This window comes from Martes martes (genome assembly GCF_963455335.1).
Source record: "Martes martes genome assembly, chromosome: 12".
Taxonomy (NCBI): Eukaryota; Metazoa; Chordata; class Mammalia; order Carnivora; family Mustelidae; genus Martes; species Martes martes.
In genome coordinates, this window is record NC_137900.1 from 61,959,124 (window position 1) to 61,981,242 (window position 22,119).

General features: G+C 39.5%; 1 protein-coding gene across 1 annotated transcript in view; it reads left to right on the forward strand.

The window, feature by feature from the left end:
* Positions 1-19,274, forward strand: part of ZCCHC7 (zinc finger CCHC-type containing 7) — a 248,900-nt gene extending 229,626 nt beyond the window's left edge. Inside the window, exons 7-9 of the mRNA XM_080820404.1 lie at positions 10,933-11,028; positions 15,766-15,883; positions 17,918-19,274. Of these exons, the coding sequence (XP_080676530.1) occupies positions 10,933-11,028; positions 15,766-15,883; positions 17,918-18,357 (654 nt within the window). The 3' untranslated portion in view covers positions 18,358-19,274. The remainder of the gene's footprint in view (positions 1-10,932; positions 11,029-15,765; positions 15,884-17,917) is intronic.
* The last annotated feature ends 2,845 nt before the right edge of the window (positions 19,275-22,119 follow it).

The window sequence follows — 22,119 nt, forward strand, 5'->3', positions numbered from 1 at the left end:
CCAAACCCCCCCCCTCCAAAAAATGAGTTGTGTTATCTGGATGGCTGCAGACACATACGCATCCCCCTTTCTCACTGCATGGGCAGACAAGGTCGATAGCATTACAAGGTATTTGTGGCAGTGCTTGTTTCAGTTTTCAGAGCTGCCAGTTTCCAGGCGGATTTGAATTACAAAAGAAGAAGCTGGCATGAAAATTGAAAGGTTTTATCGGCTGGTCTGAAGCCTCATAGCACATTGCTTATTTATGCAGTCCATTTGCACCAGGAAATATAAAAAGGAAATACATTTTTAAAATAAGGCCATAAAGACCCAGATATGTTTAAGATGGCAAATAAAATATAGATACCTATAATATCTTTCCAGGAAACGATTTTCACTTAATGTTGCACATTACTTCAGAAGAGCATTTATGTTGCTGTCATAAATTTGTGCGTTTGTGTCACTATGTAGGTAGTCTCTGGGGATTAAGAAGGAAGCCTTTGCTAACTTACTTTAAAATTAAAATAGACGGAGGGATAGCTCTGCAGTTTGAGAGCTACGTTGGAAATATTTAAATAGGGTGGTAAATTAAACTTAAACTAACATTTTTGCATTCCATGTAAAATTAGCTATGGCCCAGTGAATAAATGCCACTACCTTTGGAGAAAATTGGGATGCTTTTTAAGCCATGAAGATTTGGAGCATTCAGGGAGTGAATTACTGTGATCCTTACTGTCTTGCATATGTTCATTGTTCTCTGCTTACTGAGGTTTTCTTTTTTTGTTGGTGGGTTTTTTGGGGGGGCAGGGATGGAGGGTGGGATCTCATTTACAAAAAGAAAAGTCATAAATTAATAAGCTTAATAGCTTCTTTAATGAAACCTGTGCTTCATTTATTTTAGTCTTCAAATATATCATTTTTGAGATTTTTTTGCCCAATGCTTAATGTTGTGAATATATAATCTTTTCACTGTTGGGAGTTATACCAACAGTTTACCTCTCTTCATATTACTTTAGAGTAATCTCAACTTAATAAAAAAGATACACTCATGCAGCCCCTTATACTCTTGGTTACATAAAATGAAGATATACGCATACAAACACACAGTACCAAAAGACCTTGAATAATTAATGGTCTTATCACTGGTCATTTGCAACCTTCAACCCATTGGTTTGTAAAACTTATGAGTATCCAAAAAAGGGATTAAGGAGGAAGTTAGGTGTGTGTAGGAAATATCAAATCAATAAAGCAACACTTTTTATTCTGCTGTAGTTCAAATGAACACTGTTTTAGAATCCATTTTCCAATAAAGCAAATTACTCTCAGCTAAACTATGAGAGATGCAATTTTTTTGCAATTTTCGTTTTCACCAGTGTCTGGTACCTTTCTCATGTTTTCATGACCTGGACTAATTATTTCATGTAGTTTTTTTTTTACCAGAGAAAATATCAAAAGCATACTCGTCTGCTGCATGCTAATGATGTGCTGTACATTTTTTCATGAATTTTCATAAGGATTTTTTTCTACGTAGCATGTGTGGCTTAATGATGTAATCACCCGATAGACTAGAAAATGCTCCAAAGGAGACGTTCCGGTCTGTTGTGTACATAATACATGTTTCAAAAATCTGCCTAATTAAGGAATTACCCAATGGATTGGGGGTCTGTTGGGTACATGACATAGTTTTTTAACACATAAAAGATACAGGTATATCATCATATATGGTGCTTTCAATGGCATTTTTGGAATGGGAATTAGTAGCAATGTCTTCTAGAATAGAGTTGAATTCTTTTTTTTTTTTTTCCCACTGAAAAAAATGAAAGCTTAAAAAACTTTATGAAGAAAGCTTTGTTTTAAAATAATTTCAAAGCCATTAGTTTGGAGAGAAAATTCCTCCCAGTATTCCAGAAATAATACTATGACTGTTGGCCAGAATGGTGCAAATGGAAGACTGTCCAAAACCATGGTTTGAACAGACCTGGTGTCCAGGTCCACAGGTATGAGGACCTGCCACAGAAAAACCCGGGCAAGGGAGGACAGGACTATGGCCTTTGGATCTTCGGGCATATCTTGGTATCTTGGAATCATCATTTTTGCCTTGTCATAGACTCAGCTTTAGTTCAGTTCACTGCAGAGCTGTTTGCCTAACTTTTAAATTTCTTCCTCTCTTTCCTTTAGGCCCCAGATTTGATTTTTCTTAAATCTGGACCAGTTACATTTTGTTGGTATTTATATTGTAAACAATACTAAAGGAAAGGAAGGGCATTCATTCTCCTCCACCACCACCACCCCCCCCCCCCGTGTACCTTTTGTAAAATGGAATGAAATACTTAAAAATCCCATCTGATCTCTCGAGTAGGCAGTAAAAATAATATCTTTAAAGAGGAAAAAATACGTATTTTGCTTATTTATTTATTTTAATATGTATTTTAAATTGAAACTTTTTCTGTTCCAATGTTAAATTCATGCCGTTAGTTACTTCAACCAATGGACTTTCACCATGATGACAAGCTTTTGGTTTGGGGTAACATTTTCTTGAGAAATCCTGTTTGATACTTGGGTTGGAATTTTTAAATACATAAATGTTGGGGGGGAGGCTTGTGCTATTAGTGAGTTTACTGAAAGAATAAATTGATTTGGAAATATTTTGAAAGAATAAGGTCCTTCTCAAGCATGAAAAGCATATTGATTTAAGAGGTGTATGAACAAATACGACTTGTTCAGAAAGACTGGTGCTAAGCTCAGTACTAAATGTTACATTTGGTCATGAATACATTCCCTCCCTTGCCTTTTAATATATGTTCATATAACAAATTGGATTAATAAAAACATATAGTCTAGTCTTTAAGCATATGTGTGATTATAAAAATAAGTCCATTTTGCATTCACAAGAGTAGAAAATTGCCTTTAATTAGTGAAATTGATTGCTTATCCTATATAGTAATGAGCTTCAACTAGATGCAGACCCTCATTGGATCAAAGTCAGTTTAGATAAGGGCAGCTCAAGGTCACAGAGGGAGATGCCCAGCAGGTTCATTTGCATAAAAAATTACTGTTAGAAATAGGACACTGAGGCAGCTCTGGCGTTTTGATCTCTTGGCCTTTGTCATGGAGATTCCTAGTTGTGAAGGGAGTAAGGCCAGTGTCCCAGATAATGATTAACTGTTTTAATGGCATTCATTCATTCATTCCGCACTAACTACTCATGCAGAAAAAAGGGTTATGTAAAATGACATTAGAAGAAAATCATTTGTAATCGTTGCATCGGGCTGCACTTTGAGGAGACATTAGGAGTAAATCCGTGGCGTGGTAGGCTTATGCTTTATCTTCTGATATTTACTGAGTTTACTGATGCATGAAAAGCTTTCAGCAAGAATAGCAGATGGGATGGACCTTTCATAGGTAATGCTATCTACCAGGTTATTACTTCTATATATTGATAGTAAAGTAATCTCCAAGATATCACCCTACAAATATAGATTATTTAAATGTCTGTAACAAAAAAAAAAAAAAAAAAAAGCTGTTTTCATAAATAGTTCACTTGGTAACCCATTGGGTCAAAGTCTCTAGATAAATTTTTAACTTAAAAAAAAAGTTCTAAAAGACTACATTCATTCCCTATTTAACTTTTTGTCCACAGCACAGACTGTATGACAGAACCCTGAACTTAGAGCTAGCTAATCAGTGACATACTCTGCTTTAAATTGGACCTTTACTGTTAATTAAAAATAAAGACATGCTCCAAGGCAGAAGTATTGAGTCACAAATTTATATTTCTAACATTTTAAATAGCTGTAAGATTTTTGTTAGATCATAGTATGAAGACTTGTCCACTGGAAATCATTATTGAGTTTTCAGTACTGTATTCTAATACAGAAATGTTCTCTAATTAGGTAAGATCTAGGCTGATTTCATTCCTATTAAGTCCTAGTACATGATAGTTTATTAAAATGAGAGTATGTAGATAGCGTTTGTCATGTCATTTACTAATTAATTATTGTGAAACAGTTTAGAATTTCATAGCACAATATAAATACTGTTGCTATTTTTATTAGTAATAATGGAAGTTTTTAACTGGTGACATTATTCAGATGAATGAACATCCAAATGTTTGCACTACATCCAGTGGCATAAATGAACAGTGGGGCTAAATTTGAAGCTCTTTGAATGAAATTACTATCAAAATAAAATAAGGGTCACCACGAAGCATGCTTTCAGAATCTTGATTAAGAAGGATCTTTTTACGCCTGGGTGGCTCAGTGGGTTAAAGCCTCTGCCTTCGGCTCAGGTCATGATCCCAGGGTCCTGGGATCGAGCCCCGCGTCGGGCTCTCTGCTCAGCCAGGAGCCTGCTTCCCTTCCCCTCTCTTTGCCTACTTGTGATCTCTGTCTGTCAAATACATAAATTAAAAAAAAACTTAAAAAAAAAAAAAAGAAGGATCTCTTTATCCCTGGTACTGTAAAAAAGAATCCCTGTTCTATTTTATTACTAATTTCTTCCTGATTTTGCCAGAGTATATACCACACTCTCAATGTGAAGTAGGGGAGACACTTAGGAAGCTATATTAATTTATGAGACTTTTTAATATGTCAAAGCATAATTTTATAGGTTATCCTCTAATGATATAAAGAAATTGATATTATTTCCCAAAGCATCCAAATTATTAACAATAACTAAAATGTATTGGATGCTTACTATGGGCCATGTGCTTTATATGTGCATTACCTCATTATTAATTTATTAATATTTTGTGAATTCTTACTATATGCCTGGCCCTTTTTGGGGTCTGGGGTATAGCAGTGAACAAAAACCAGACAGAAATCCCTGCCCTCACAGGGCTTGCTTCCTCCTTGCCTCAAAATGCAAGTGGAAAGACAGACAAACAAGCAAAATATATTATATGAGATGTGAAAAGTGACATGGAGTTTTGTTTTGTTTTTAAGCAGTGAAGCAGGGTACCAAGCACCAGCTGGATGTAACTGTCAGTCTTTTAAAAAAGTGATCAGGAAAGCCTTACTAATGTGACCTTTGAGCCACGATTTGAAGGAGGTGAAGGAGTGCACCATGTTTTTCTGGGCAAAAAGTGATACCGGCAGATGGAACAACATTAGGACTACCTGTAATTTCCTCAAACTTAGGCAATAAAATAATTCAGAGGAATTCCGTAAAACTTTTGCTCTGCATCCTAATCCATGGCAGAGATTTTCAGTATTCAGATTTACTTTAAACACATCTATTGGCCACATAACTCATTTCCACTCTATGAAATTTTAGAATCTTTAACATCTACTCATTCACCACCTATTTATTGAGCACTTTATATGTTCTAGCTTAGGCATTGGCAGACTTTTTCTGTAGCAGGCCAGATAGTAAATAGTTTAGCTTGGCAAGGCCATATGGTCTCTGTCATAACTCTACTCTTACGGCGTGAAAAGTTGCCATAGATAACTGGGTGGTAGGTAGTTCTGTTTTAAACTCTTTGAGGAAACTGCATACTGTTTTCCACATGGTTGCAGCAGTTTGCATTCTCACCAGCAGTGCAAGAGGGTTCCCTTTTCTCAGCATCCTCGCCAACACTTGTTTCTTGTGTTTTTCATTCTAGCCACTCTGAAAGGTGTGAAGTATTATCTCATTGTGGTTTTGATTTGCATTTCCCTGATGATAAGGGATGTTGAGCATCTTTTCCTGTGTCTGTTGGCCTTCTGGATGTCTTCTTTGGTGAAATGTCTGATAAACACTGGGTGATATATGGAATTGTTGAATTACTATATTATATGTGGGAAACTAACATAACACTCTATGTTAACTATACTAGTATTAAAATAATACAAGAAAAGTAGCCCTAGATAATCTGTAAACAGATGTGCCTGACTGTGTTCCAGTAAAACTTTATTTTCAGACACTGAATTTTGAATTTCATAGAATTTTCATGTCTTGCAAAATATCCTTTTTTTTCCTTTTCTTTCTTTCTTTTTTTTTTTTTCCATTTAAATGTAAGAGCCATTCTTGCCTGTGGGTTCTGCAAAAACAGGCAGCAAGCTGGTTTTGGCCTGTCAGCCATAGTTTGCCAACACTTACTCTAGATTCTTGACATAAGGATGCACAGTGGACTAAACAAAGATATCATACCTTATATACCTTACATTCTAGCAAGGGGGAAGCAGATAATAAACATGAGAAATATGTGAGAAGGTGAGATAGGGAAAGGAGGATCAGGAGTACTGTGGCCTTTATTCTGAGAGTATGTGATGGGAACGAGCCACTGGAGAGTTGTACAATAGTGTGGCTTTCCTGTGTTCTGTATTCTTAAGGAGAAGCCAGTAGTGCCAGGGGGATACATACCATTGGCTCTCCTGTGAGGAAATCCCTATTTGCATCTGTACCAATCAAGGCAAAGTTCCAGTGTTTGGATATCCCTCTTAATTTGGTCCTTATTGGCTCCCCCTTGTCATTACTGCCTGATTTCATCTCATCCTTTTACATAGGATTTGAGCCAGTGGAGTTTCTTATTCCAGTGGAATAAACATAGTGAGCATATTTTCCTTCTCCTCAATGAACCTGGATATCTTATCTCAGGGGTAAATTGCTATCTCTTCGCGTGCAAACACCCCCCCCACACACACACACAAACAGAAAAATTTATAAACATAACTTTTTTGAGAACATTTATTATTTGGGGGGTGGATAATTCTGTTTATCATCAGTTTTTCATTTACCAGCTAGTTACTGAGCACCTTCAATTAGCCTTAGACTAGATTTTCATGCCACTCAGAATCTAGTGCCTTCCACTCTGATTGTTAAAGCCCTAAGTGATCTAGTCCTTCTCCATCTCTAGCACCTCCTCTTCTCCCACTCTTCCTTCACCTACTACACGTGTGAATTTACAGATATTTTTCAGATACTCGAATTTGGTAAACTTACGCCCACCTCAGGGGTTTGCATCCCCTGTCCCTCATGCCTTAGGCCTAGAATGCTGTCCCCATTCATTGTATACTTTGGGGGGATGGAGGTGGGGCTGGTCACAAAAAATGACCCTCCCAGTGAGAGTTTCTCTAAAATTCAATCTTAAGTCACCACCAGCAACTCTCAATCATATAACTCTGTTTTCATTGCCTGTGTGCCATTTATTACTATCTGATATTGTGTGTGTGTGTGTGTGTGTGTGTTTTGTCGGTTTATCTGTCTTCCACCACGGGAGATGTGAGCAGTGATCTTTTTGTCTCACTTCTCGATTACCTGATCTGTTCTAAGATATCTAGCATGTATTTAGGCACTCAGTAATTATTTATTTAGTAAATCAGTGAAAGAATGCATGTATATGCTCATGCCATGTGCCCAGCACTCTGGTAAATATCACTGATGGGGGCGCCTGGGTGGCTCAGTGGGTTAAAGCCTCTGCCTTCGGTTCAGGTCATGATCCCAGGGTCATGAGATCGAGCCCCGCATTGGGCTCTCTGCTCAGCAGAGAGCCTGCTTCCTCCTCTCTCTCTGCCTGCTTCTCTGCCTATTTGTGATCTCCGTCTGTCAAATAAATAAATAAATAAATAAAAATATTTTTTAAAAAATCACTGATGGAGGCATCCTTGAACTTGTTCTGCTGTACTTGTCCCCTTCCTTTCCCCCATACCCAAACTAGTCTCTTGAAAGTCATCAGTGTACCGTTCTCCATTTCTTTCTACTTCTAATAAACCCTTACAATCTGGTTTGCACTTCTACCCCTCAAATAAACTGTTCACGACAGTTTCCAGTTGCCAGCTACTTCCCAATCGCTAATCCAGTGGATTTCATAGTCTTTATCTTATTTAATCCACCAGTAGCTTTTGACGTCTTCCTTCACACATTGTGTTGTGCCTTCACATCCATGACATATCTCTGGGTTTTATTTCTTTCTCTTAAACCACGTATCTTATAGTTGCAATTTTGTGTCACATCAGGTAACACAAAGATGGAAAAATAATTTCTGCTTAACAATTTCATAGTTGCAATTTTGTGTCACATCAGGTAACACAAAGATGGAAAAATAATTTCTGCTTAACAATTTCATGTCTTCCTGGCATTCTATACCTGAACAAATGTGTGAACCACTGCAGTAAGTGAGTGGTACATTGCTTATGTGCATCCCTATCAAATCTGTGCTTGACGACCTTCAGCTTGTCTTCATTCATGAACCACATTTTTTTATTGGGGAACATAAGACCTTTTGCTCTGTTTTTTTATTATATCCCAATTGATAAGAGCTGAGGTTGTGAATTCTATTTTGTGTAACCTATATAGTCATTTTCAGTAGAAAAGAGCTTCTGGGTTACTGTTATCCTCCAGTTTTCCATTTTGGAAATAGAAACTGAAAGTAAAGTTGTTTGAAAACAGTTTTTATAACCTATAGATAATTTTCTGGTGTCAAGAAAGTAAAACCTCCACAGACCACCTGTTTGCCACCTTAAACAATAGTAACAAAATTAGTTGGCAGAACAGCACTCTTCGTTATTGAAGAATGTGAGCAGGGTATGCCTGGCTGGCTCAGTCTGGGGAGTCTGCAGTTCTTGACCTTGGGGTCATGAGTTCAAGCCCTGTGTTGGATATACTGTTGACCTAAAAAAGATAGAAAGAAAGAGAGAAAGGGAAAAAGACAGAAAGAGAAAGAGAAAAGAAAGAAACTTACCCAAGTTTATACCCCATCCTTAGCTTTCTTCCAATATCCAAAAAGAGTGGAGTGGGAGGGCAATTAGGTTTTTCTCCTTCTGTTTAAGGCCCCCGCTGCCTCAGGGGTTTTGCTCTGTTTTCTCCCTTTTCTCTTATTTCCACCTCCTCCATCTCTACTAGCTTTCAGATCTCTCTCTCTCTCTCTCTCATTCTAATAGCAGACTCCACCAAACCCCCTCCCTAGGTCTTGCTCAGTCTTCTTCTGCCCCTTGTTATTCAGCTTCTCGAAATAATATATACCTGTTGTCTTATTTTCTCAACCTCTGTTCAGTTTTTTAAAATATTTCCTACTGGGATGCCTGGGTGGTTCAGTTGGTTAAGCATCTACCTTTGGCTTAGGTCATGATCCCAGAGTCCTGAGATCAAGTTCCACATCTGGCTCCTTGCTCAGTGGGGAGCCTGCTGCTCCCTCTGCTTGTGTTCTCTCTCTCTCTTTCTAATAAATAAATAAAACCTCTAAAAAAAATTTCTTATTGTTAAATGTAACATACATATTAAAAAGTGCATAAAACATATACAGTTTAGTAAATGAGTTACATAACACACACACAAGTTCTAGAACACCATTGTGTTCAAGAAATAGAAAATTGTGGCTACCCAAAAAGCCTTTGTGAGTTGTTTTCTCCCCGCTGGGTGTAACCACCGTCCTGGCTTCTATGGGTTATCATTTCTCGTTCTTCCTTACGGTTTTGTCACCTTTTTATTCACTGCTTCACTCTTCAATCTGTTTGCCTTCTACTCTTTTTTGTCTTTCCACTAGTTCCAAGATTCTCACACTAAGGTTATCAATGAGAGATTGACAAATCTAACAGATGTTTCTCAGTTCTGATCTCACTAAGCCTCTCCTATATTTGACACTAAAGCTCAGTTCATCCTTTTTGAAGCTACTCTCTAAGGTCTTTGACTGTATTCTACCATGGTTCTGCCTCCTTCAAACTTTCCTCCTCTATCCCTTTCTCAGGCTCCTTTGTCTGCGCCTTAAGTGTTGTTGTTCCCGGGTTCCATCCTGCGTCACTGCTGCACATACTGGGTATGGCGATGATGTCCACTCAGATCATCTTAGTCTCCACTACTATCCAGATCTCTTCCAGATAGACCTGGAAGCTCACACTTGTTCCTTAGGCTTTAATCTCACGTAGACACCTGCCTGGTAGACATCTCTACCAAAATACACAACATCCAAGTTAGACTTCATTATCTTTCCCTCTAATTTGGCTCTTTTTTTCCCTGCCTTTTCTGAAACAAGTGTTGGTACTACTGCTAATTCACCCAACTTGGAAACCCGAAAAGTATTCCATTTTCTCCTTTCCTTCATTCCGTGTCTTTCCAGTGTTCAAGTGATACTGATTTTATCACCTCATGTATTTGCCAAATCTGTTCCCTTTTTCCTATCTTGTCCTTTACTCTTAACGACTTTAGGTCCTCATCACATCACTGGCTTTCCTTACAGCCACCTTTCTCACTGCATCCAACCTTCTCCTCTCGTACTCACTACCACTACTCCCCTCTGCCCCTGCACAGCTCCAAGCCCAAATGGTTTTCTGAAATAAAATTCTGCTTGGCTCCTACATTTAAAACTAACTTAAAATGGAAAAGCCCAGATAAACCCCAAGATCCTTAAGATAATTTATAAGACCCTCCCTTCTTTGCCCTGCTTTCTCCAGCCTCCTTTGTCAAGTTCACCTGGATGTGCGTGTTGTACGTTGTCAGCATGTATGCTCCTTCTCAGTTTCATGCCATTGTTCATCCTGTCCCTTCTACCTAAGACTTTCCATTTGACTTCTACTTAATCCTTTGAGAGTAGATTTAAGTTTGACACTTCGAAGAAAACTTTCCCTGACTTCTTCCACCCCATCCGATGGTGGGTCCCCCTTGCCACTCCATTCATACCTTGTACATGTTTCTGTCACTGTGTTTATTACATCATTCTGTCATTATTTATTTATATGTCTGTCATGTTCTACTCGCCTATTGTGCTTCTCTGAGAGACCTGATACCAAGCACAGTCCTGGGCACAGCGCCGAGTGGAATGAGGAGTGAAGGAGAGGAAAGAACACACTGATTTGAAGTCTAAAAGAATGTCATGCTACACACTTTAACACAGACAACCATCTGGACATAAGGTCCTCACACAAAACTCTAGGAGGCTGTCTCTCTAAGGAGTCTCTTACCGAAAAGGAGCTCTTCGGGAAAGAATCAGGTTTCAATTTTCTTCTAACATGTAATAAACCCTCGCAAATACTCATGTTGCAGACCAAACCTGGACCACCCAAAAAGCCGAAGACCCCTTCTGGACAATCAGCCTTAGTGTATTGCTACAACTGTGGGCAAGAAGGCCATTATGGACACGTAAGTTTGAGTAGTGTTGGGGCATAAAGCATTCTGTTGTGCTGGGAGTGGTTGCCAAAAGATGAAATGAATGTAATTCTAAATGCTTACTTTTTTAATAAACTAACATCCTGAAGTAAGATTTTGTATATTTTCAGCCGACTGACTTCTCCCATCCTTGCCAGAGTAAGGGATCTGTCAGAGCAAATTCTTCTAATTATTTTAAATATACAGGAACACGTTAGGCTAAAACAAATACAGAAGCCATAAAATCAATCAGACAGATAGAAGTCATCAGCAGAATGGTTACAGTTCTCATGAGTTCTTATGTTTGCTCTGACATTGACACAGCCAAATCCTGATTTTAGATTTTCTGTGTAGTTCTCCAGTATCTCCAGTTTTCACACACAATACCCTTAAATCTTCATCATGCACATGTAAACCCCGACACTGGTGAAAAGACAGAGGGGCTGCATCATTGACTAGCCTGCATGCCCCACAAACGTCCAAATTCCCTATCCAAACTGCAAGTTCCCAGCCCCAACTGAAAGGGCCAAATTATGTGTGTTTCAGGTACGGGGGTGTCAGAGCAGAAGAAACTGGTTGCCATGGGATGGGAGGGAGTCTCCTAGCCAGTTGTCTCACTAAGTATGAAGCAGCAGCAGCTCATCTCAGAGACAGGCTGCAGTAAGAATCGCCTCAGAGTTCTCCTGCATTCTGGGAATCCTGTGGCAGAGGAACAAAGGCGGTGGCACAAAAAGTAGAAAATCTGTATGGAGAAAGACATCCCTAGTCTCCGGGTGGGCTCCTAGCAGCCTAGAAACCAAAATAAACTAAAATCAGATCCAATCTGATGACATGAGGTGGAAAGCATTCAGTGGGGAGAGTCCTCAAAATGGGTAGGGCTCTGAGCAGTAGGATGGGGGAGGACTGCCCTTTGTGACTTGAATTCTGACCATGCAGACCCTGGGGCTGGAGCTCAATAGCCTAGGGAAAGACAGAACGGCTGGGAGAAGAAAAGACCGGGGCACAGTTCACAGGCAGATGAAGTTTTTCTTCTGTGTTAGGGCAGCAGGACCGGGGGTGAAAGGATAGAATAGGAAAGTAGGGTGAAGGTCTGATCCTCAGTTCCAGTTTTTGCTCTGCTACTGACTTAACCGTGTGACTTGAACAACCAACATTTTCTCCCTGGTCCTTAGTTTCTTTATCTACAAAGCAAAGAAGTTGTACAGGGAGATTTCTCAGTACTGACACGGGGATCCTGTTTCCAGTGTGAACAAATCCATAGTACGGTGATAACGATGGAGAGACCGTGCAGTGTACTTCCTTCATTTCCATAGAACTCACACGGAAAGCCTTATTAGAGAGCACTTCTTACAAAATTATCATCTCTAGATCTTTTCCTGCTTTGTGCATTCCTCCTCATTGCCAAAACTCGGATGTTGCCAACACTGTTTAGGAAACCTCTCTGCATAAGCATTCCACTGCCACACAGATCACATAGGTGTACAGTTCATGCTTGCTGACCTCTTTAAAGCAAAGGAGTGTGATTTTAGCATTTATGTTTGTTCAATTAAAGAAAAACAATTACAGTTGGACACATACTGGTTACTAGTCACTCCTGTTAATGTAGATAGGAAATATATTAAAAACATTTGGAATTTATCCCTGAAATCTAGATTTAGATAGTTTCTAATTTACAATAAAGCAAATTTGGCCGCCTCGTCGCTGCCATAGATGAAGAACTCTAGATTATTCACACTAATGAAGAAGATCAGTGGTGTGGCTAATCCAGAACAGTAGATAAATTATATAGCCAACTATCAATTGTCTGTGCTAATGGAGGGGATCAGCGATGTGGATAATCAAAATATAATTTACATTTAGCTTTGGAAAATATTTATGGTACTGTATAGCTCCGTATAGTCACACCAGTCTAGACCATAGAGGATCCAAATAGGAGACTGTGCAGATGATTAAAGATGTCTGAGGACCCCTCCCCTTCGGTTTCAGAAATACAGCTCTACAGATGTTACCGAAGAGCCTCTTCATGTGGGAGATATTCTGAGGTGAATGTGTCACCACCCTGCCCTGACTCCACTTACTGTCTAGTTGGGGAGGCAGGGACTGTCCCAGGCATCTCTGCGTCAGGCAGACTACCATAGGAAACAGTAGGAACCGTGCAGAGAGCCTATTCCAGGAGCGTGTGAAAGTATGAGTGGGCGCTGGGAGTGTATCAGACCTTTAGTACCTTTTCGTAATTTTAATTTGCTCTTAATATTTTATGGTTAGAGTCTCTCTTAGTCCATTTAGGCTGCTATAAACAAACTGCCATAGATTGGGTGGTTTATAAACAACAGAAATTTGTCTTGGAGTTCTGGAGGCTGGGAAGCCCAAGATCATGGCTCCAGCAGAATTGATGTCTGGTGAGGGCTGCCTTCCTCATAGATGACACTTTCTTGTCGTGTCCTCACAGGGGTGGGACGGGCTAGGGAGCTCTTGGCAGAAGGGGCCCTGTTTTATAAGAACAATTAATCCCATTCATGACCACCTTCATGACCTAATCACTGCCCAAAGGCTCTACCTCCTAACACTGTCACCTTGGGGGTTAAATTTTGGTTGGGGGTGAAGGGAAGGGTACAAACATTCAGACTATAACAGAATCTTAGACCCTAGTCTTGCATGGGTGTCCTTTCTTCTGGGAACTTGGAGCCACCATGGATAGTGATTTATAAAAGTAATTCTTTATGTCACCATACAGGTTTGCCTTATAACTTGCAGGATCCAAAAAAGCCCCCAGAGATCCAGAAAGTCAGCAACACAGTATCTCTAAAGGTAGTTGGAAGAAGGAAATAATAAAGACCCTAAATTATTAAAATAGAAAACAAAATTAATAACATCAACAAAACCAAAAGTTGGTTCTTTGAAAATATTTTCTTTTCAAAAGAAAAAAGACTTCTAGAAAAACTACTCAAAGGAAAAGAAACGGTACAAATAGTGAATAAAAATTGTAAATAGCTTAAACTTGTTTTATTATAAGAGAATACTATACAAACTTTATAAAGTTCAAAATTAAGTCTGAAAATACAGATAAAATAAGCAATTCTACAAAAAAAGTACTGATTAACCAAAATGACTGAAGAAATTACATGGACCAATACCACTAAAAAAATTAAATTAGTAATCAGAATTCTCTCCCCTGAAATATATCAGACCCAGAGAGTTTTACAGTCAAGTTTTACCAAACCTTTATTCAGAAACAGATAATCCAAGAGAACATCACCCAGTTTATTCTGTAAAGCTATTATAAACTAAAGTTCCTTCAAAATTTTTATAGAATGATACTGTTTTTATGAAGTCTGCACACTTCAAACTTACACCATTATTTATTGTTTATTAGTTGTAAGAGTAAAATATATGAGAATGGCAGGCAGCAACTTTAAGACAGTGGCAGTTTCTGGAAAGGGAAAGAGGAATGAGGCATGGGAAAGAGGATTTCAGTTGTATTATTAATGCTTCACTCCTTGGGACAAAAATTGAGGTAAGTTAATGTAAAATGTTATGATTTGATAAAGCCTAATAGTAGGTACAGATTTCCATTACTTTATACTAAAGTATGTATTTTGAATGATTCATAATTTTTTAAACTCTGCAAATTATATTCCTAGGTGTGTGGCTACCAGCTTGGTCAGATGTCTTAGAATTATAAGTCAAATATATTATGCCAAAGTTACAATAAGTCAACTAAATGTTACATGTTTCACATATTTTCTTCCTAAGGGGTATTCTAATTTTCTTCCATACCTAACTAAGAAGAATTAAACATTTATAAAATACATTTTAAGCAGGATGGCAGAGGACAGAAATGGGGAAGTTCCAAAGGGAAGCCTGTATCAGAGAAAAGAAAATTTGGTTCCAGACATACCAAGTGAAAATATATCAACAGATCATGATAAATAAAGCCTAGTATATTAGATGTGGCTCAGGCCAAGAATGTGATTTGGGAAATAGCAGCAGTGGAAAAGCCAGAGTCATGAGAGTGGGAAGCCGACTTAGGGTAATGAGTGAGAGGCGTGATCTCATCTTGAATGGAGGGAGTTAGAGAAGATTCCTTTGGGGTGTTTCAGAATTACCTAGGAGCAGTTTCAAGCTAGATATAACCCGCCACCGCCATCCTGCTCCTCACCGTAAGAACCACTGCCCTTGTTAGCAGTGAGTGTTGGGTTAGAAGAAGCCTGCAGACCATTTGTGTGAAGGGAAAAGAGCAAAGGGCTAAGAATGTACACCCATATTTAGGGTGTAAATGTGAAAGGAGAAGCACTTGATGGAAGGCTGTTTGTTGGGAGAGACAGACAAGCAAAGGTCTGAAGCAACGTGAGGCCAAATAAAATAAACCCGCTAACAGAGGAACAAGGCAAGTGCAGTGGAGATTCAGTCCCTGTTGCTGTTGACTCCGACTGGGGGCGGGGTTTGGCTGGGAAGGTTGAGAAAAGATAAGGATTTCATGGGTAGAGAAGGAAAGAAAATCCAAGCCTCAAAGAAGCAAGTAAGCGCGGTTGGGTGTGTTTGGGTGTGATTGGGTGTGATTTTCCCAGGGTCCCAGTTAAGACCGCACCCTTAGCCAAGTATCCCTGGTGTGGGGCTTATCTCTAACTACAGTGGTCCGTAATCTTGCAGAAATGTGGTCTGAGCAGTGCCCTGGTAACATCATAATCTCAAATTTGGTAGTTTGAAATAATAATTTCAAACAACTTGCAGGAATGTACAGAAAGACGAATGTTTAACCAGACCTTTCCAACGTCTCCGTTCATCTACTACTATGATGACAAATATGAAATTCGGGAGAGAGAACAGAGAATAAAACGAAAAGTGAAAGGTATGTTACTGACTTTTTGTGAGATCCACCTTCGCAGTAGTTCCTAAATACCTTCTTCTTCCTTGTCTTTCCCTGCTAAGGGGGTCATTGGTTAACACAGAAAAGGATTTTAAATAATTGCCAGAAAAACCAGAACTTTCTTGATCTCCAGAAATCAGGCACCCACCTCAGAAACTGTGTTATGTTCTATTCACAGTAAGCATTTTTCTCACATAATAACCAAAATGTCCAGAACATACTTCCAGCCATGTAGGTATTCAGAGTTTGTAAAGGCTCCTTTGAGATTTTTCTGTTTGGCAAGTAATTATTTTTTCCCTTTGTATATCCCTAGTATTTTTCATGAAAAGAAAAGCTTTCTCTGCTAGGTAGGTGATTCCTGGTGATCCCTGGAGCTTCTCCAAAGAAGTCTGTTCTTACCGGCCATGATTACGGCAGAGCTTCCTGTCCACAGCCACCCTCTGGGGTTCTTTTTTTTTTTTTTTTTACCATCGCTAACATAAAGTTCTTCTGTTTTATAATTTGAGCCTACTCTTTCGACTTTTTTCTTGCCGTATCCTTCACGATGGTTTACCGAGTTACTTTTGTTGCTTTCAGGACGAAACAGTTCTATATTTTTCAAGTTCACCCATATGTTGTTAACTCTTTGCAACTTTTTGTTATTCTTTTCCCAACTTTCTTTGAGTTTGGGTCTTCTTCAAAAGGAACTACTTCTCGACTCCTGCATATTTTAGATAGGACATATGAACTTTATCTCAACTGTAGAGAGAGAAATTATAGTACATGAAGATATTGATTAGGGAACTAAATAAAAAATTTAAAAGAAATGCACCAAAATGTCACTTCTGAATTAAAAGATTGTGGCTTCTTTTTTATTTTTTATGTATTTTTCTGTATTTCCCAGGTTTTCTGTAATGAGTCTTATAACTTTTATAATGCTAGAAAAACCATTTGTTTTCCCTTTTAACTGGTTAGATTGACAACTCTGTGGCTACTTTGAGGTTCTCAGTGGTCTACTGGAATTTTTTTTTTTAAAGATTATTTATTTTTTTATTTGACAGAGAGAGAAATCACAAGTAGGCAGAGAGGCAGGCAGATAGGAAGGGAGAAGCAGCCTCCCCGCTGAGCAGAGAGCCCGATGTGGGGCTCGATTCCAGGACCCTGGGATCATGACCCGAGCCGAAGGCAGAGGCTTAACCCACTGAGCCACCCAGGTGCCCCACTACTGGAATTTTTATTTTATGATAAAGTTTATAATTAATTACCTTTGCTCTATAACCTAGAATTCATTATTTTTTGGTCCCCTAAATATTTGTATTTCCACCTGTTTTTTTTATTGGCCACTTTAACCTTTCAAGGTCTTGTTGGCATGCTCATTTTCATCCCTCACTGGAACCTTATCTCCCACTTACCAATTAGAATCACAACCATCAAACACTTAGAGTAAGGGTGCCAAGTCCCAGCAAAATTCAACATCAGGTCCGGGTCCAAAACCTCTAAGATAGCCGTGAGTGTGTACTCTCCAAGCCAGTGATGTCCACTCTGGAGGAAAAATCTCCTGTGCGGTGTGGCATCCACTTCTAAGTCCTGTGGCCAGACTTTATCTTCAGAGGGAATTGAAATGTCATATGAGTCTGTCAAAAGACCATTTTATACATCTTGTTTCACTTTATCATCAAGGGCTGCTTTATCACTGTGAGAACTTGAATTGGTCAGACCTGAGTTTTCTTCACAAAGCTAAGATGTTTACTGCTCTTACTAGTCTTCATCTCCATTGTTCAACCTAATTCAGCTATATGGAACAGAATAAATATCGTTGGATTTCTGGATATTTTCCATCTTTAGCAATCAGATGCAAAACTAGAACCATGCAGTTTTTGGTGAGTGGTTTTACCTTAGTAACGGCTATTTAGAATGTCATATCATGAACAATGCATTATCTGGTTTCCCTCTCTGCTGAGTTATTTACATACCTGTGACAGCTGTGCATGGACTGTCTGGTTGCTGAAAATGCAGAAATACTTTTCTGTTTTCCAGAACTCCAGAAGAATGGGGATTTCCCTAGGCAGTTCAAGAGACCGCACATGGAAGTGGCAGATACACGGTCCCACCATAACAGGAGAAAGAGCCATGCCTCCCGTAAAAATAACAGGTGGCCTCAAGAAAAGAAGGAAACTCAAAAAGAAGCGAGCAGGAGCAATAAAGAGCATGAGAAACACAGGAAGGCTGACAGGTGTCATGCAGCAGATGAGGACTTCCCCAGGGGCCCCAAACTCCACTCTTCTTCTGGCTCTTTCAAAACCCAGAAGGCTCCCAAGTCCTTCCACCACTCATCACATTCCCACAAGCCAAGAGAAGACAAGCCGCCCAGAGAGGGCAAGCGGAACAAGCATAAGAAAAAGGAGAGCTACTTGGAGGCCGATGGCAATGATAATTTATTTCTCATTAAGCAGAGGAAAAAAAAGTCTAAGCTGTGAGACAGCTTCTGATTCAGCTTTCTGGTGTTTGTCTGGTCTTCATGCCTAGAACATCCCGGCAAGATCTTTACTATCTGTGATTAAATAAAGTGAATCTTTTGGTTTTGTCTGTCATCTCCGCCATACCTGGAGCTGCTGAACAAAGACCATGGAGATCTCCAGTCTCTGTATCCAACAGGTTATTAGATGTAGGGAAAATAAACAAACAGATATACTCAGATTTCCCCTGTTCCCGTCCATCATTTTTACTCAGAATCCTAAGGATAAGAAGAAACAATCTTTTCAAGAAAAAAAAAAATTTTTTTTTTCTGAAAAAATAAAAGCTCATCAAATATAATCCATCTGCAGTGGGAGTATGAAAATTAAATCCTTGCAGGAAGACAAATTAATTCCAGTGTGAAAAATTCATCAATCTTTTTCAGTATTACTTTTTTCTTTTTTAATGTCGGGAAGGGTAAAAGCTATAAAATCTCAATCCAGCTGTTCTCGCTCTTGAGGCTGGTGTCAGAATCTTCCAATGGTCAGAATGTGAGGCTGAAAGATCAAGGATCAAGGTGTCATCATTGAAGCCCCAAAGAGGCGGAGAATTGGTCTATAGCAAAATACCAGCGCCGATGGCATGAGATAGATTTCCTGGGACAAGTGAAAAAGAGTCATAAAAAATTGTAACGTCATCACAGTGCAACAGTTCTCACCATTTTTACAGCCACACTTCAAGGAGACTGTCACTCAGATGTATAGAGATGGCTACTACTGCCCAACTTAAAACACTGTTTTATTTTCACGGGTTTTTTTAACTACCACAAGGCTATACAGAAATTTTTGTACCTGTGAATTTTTTGTACTTATCGAAGCCTAATGTTAGAATTGGAAAAATAAAATGTCTGAAATAGAGTAAATGAGCTTGTCTGTTATGTAACAAGGCAGTGTGAGTTTGGGTGACAAAGGGCATGGTTGGGTTAGACAAGGGACAAGTTATACAGGCTCCACGTACCGGGCTCCCAAGACCCTTGTTGGCCAAGCACTAGCTGTATGCCAGAAGAAAATGAGATGGAGTCAGTTAACCAGGGCAGTTCTATAATGTCAGGTTCTTATATTTGTGTTCTACTCTCTGTGAAGTACATGAATTGCTGTGTATCTGGTAGGATCCGCCCTCTTACCTTCTGCAGGGAAAGGGAGAATGTCTCCCCCTAAAATAGCTTCAGCGTCAACTGAAGTCCTCAGCCCACCACCCTCCCTGTGGCTGCCCTGCTCTCAACTAAGTCTAAGTTGTTCTTTGTGTGTTGCTTCATGGCTTCCTAACCTCAGCTGGGCTTGTTTTGACCCTCAGGTAAGTGGCCAGAGTCTTTTACAACCCTGCTAAAAGTGACAGCCATGAGAAATGGCTTCACACAGTGATAAATTTGAAATAATTCATGGTAGTCCTCATTAAGACCTGGGACAGGCATGGCTTATTATTGGTGTGGTGTGACTGTCATTGCTTCCACTACAAAGGCATCTCCTTTCAGGGCAGAGGGGATTCCTTACGTTCTTTCATACATGGCAGATTGTTTGGAGAAAAGAAGAAAAAAGGCTCTTTTTTTTTTTTTTTTTAAATTCACTTCTGCACATTAGCCTATACCACCCCCCATTTATTTTTTTTATTTTTTATTAGACAAGCATTTTGCTCTAGGATATAATTTACCCTTCAGGTCCATGCATTTTTTTTTTTTATTGAAGATTTTATTTATTTATTTGACAGAGATCACAGGTAGTCAGAGAGGCAGGCAGAGAGAGGAGGAAGCAGGCTCCCTGCTAAGCAGAGAGCCCGACGTGGGGCTCGATCCCAGGACCCTGAGATCATGACCTGAGCCGAAAGGCAGAGGCTTCGACCCACTGAGCCACCTAGGTGCCCCAGGTCCATGCATTTTTATGCAGACAGGAAGGCAGCTGAGCTGGTTCTCCTTGTGGGCATTGGGGTCGTAGGAAAGAGCAGAAGCAGGAGGTTCTGCTCCCATTTCCTCTTTGTTGCCTTGGCACCTGAGTCTTTCACCAAGTGTTTGGTTAAAGTCATTCTATCAGGGACTCACACACTAATTTTCCATATGAAAATGGGGAGTTAAAAATATATTAGAGATTCCACAGTTAAGCAGATAATATTTTACTTGGATAAATACAATTGAGAAGAAGCAGATGTCCCAAACAATAAGAATCTGTTCAGTTGCTAAGTTTGAGCAGGTTAAACATCTTTGGCCTCTGGCCCCACTTAGATTACAGGGAACCTAAGTGAGTCCTTCCCTGGGCAATAGCTTGCTTCATGTGAGGCATTCTTAGAATCAAATGGAGAGAAACTGCCTCCTGTTCTCTCAATAGAAAGTCTTGTTTTCATGGTCCACGCTATTTGCAGTCCCTATTATTCGATCTTTATTTTTGTTATACGGGGGTTACGTGTTCATTTGAAGGGAAGAAAATTTTAAAAATCATACCGATTCTTACACCCAAAGATAGGTTGGAATTCTTAGTGTCTATCCTTCCTGACTTTTTTCTATACGTATATACGTTGTTTTGTAACCTGTTTTTTCACTTAATGCATTGTAAAAATCTTTTTTCCAATCCCGTGTGTGTCGACATCATTATTTGTAATGGCTCCATGATATCCTGCTGTATGGCTGCACCATAACTTACTTAACCAGCTTCCTGTTGTTGAACATTTTGATTGTTTCTAATTTTCATTATCTTAAAAAATTCTATGCACATCGTATCTTCTCTGATTATTCTGTTGTGATAAAATAGAATTTGTGGGTCAAAAAAAATATGCATGTAGGGGCGCCTGGGTGGCTCAGTGGGTTAAAGCCTCTGCCTTCAGCTCGGGTCATGATCCCAGGGTCCTGGGATTGAGCCCCGCATCGGGCTCTCTGCTCAGCAGGGAGCCTGCTTCTCCCTCTCTCTCTGCCTGCCTCTCTGCCTACTTGTGATCTCTGTCTGTCAAATAAATAAATAAAATCTTAAAAAAAAATATGCATGTATTTCATGCACCTTTTAACATATATTGCCAAATTCCATTCCCAAAAAGTCGGAATCCTCCCCAGTCATTTATGCATTCCTGGTAGTGTGTGAGAGAGTTTGTCTTCCCACTCCCACAATAATGGGATATTGTCGTTCCTTTTTCTCTTGGCCTCTCTGATGGGCAGTGAAACACTATTTGTTAGTGCTACAGTGAAAAGAGTGGTGTGTGCTGTGTGTAAAGAGGCAAGATTAACTGTATATCAATCTGTTGATAAAAGATATGGAGAGAAGCTTCTCATAGGAAACAACCAAAAAGTACTCTGCCAACAAAAGATTACATACAAAATAAGAGATTTTCATTCCTGCATCGCTGTCTTGATCCCCTGATAGTACCATTTTTGGTTTTCACAATTTAGAAGGTACTACTGGCAACTTGTGACTAGAGGCCAGGGGTGCTGCTAAGCATCCTGTGTTACGCAGGACAGCTCTTCACAACAAAGAAATACCAGCCCCAGATGTCTCATCCCAGAAGTAATTCTGCCAGCGAGAAGGGGAGCACAGGTGTCCTACTACATCTGAAAGTAAGAGCCAATGTATACTTCTCTTACAAGGCTTATTCTGTCATCAAACTGTGCTGATATTTGAGGGTTTGGTGGGACATGTCCCATTCATCTAAAATAAGGAGACCAGCTCCATGGCATGAAGGGCTACAGAACTTCTGGACCACTTTGTGGAAGGACCGGGCCACTGGAGACTCAACCAGCTGAGGGGAGTTAC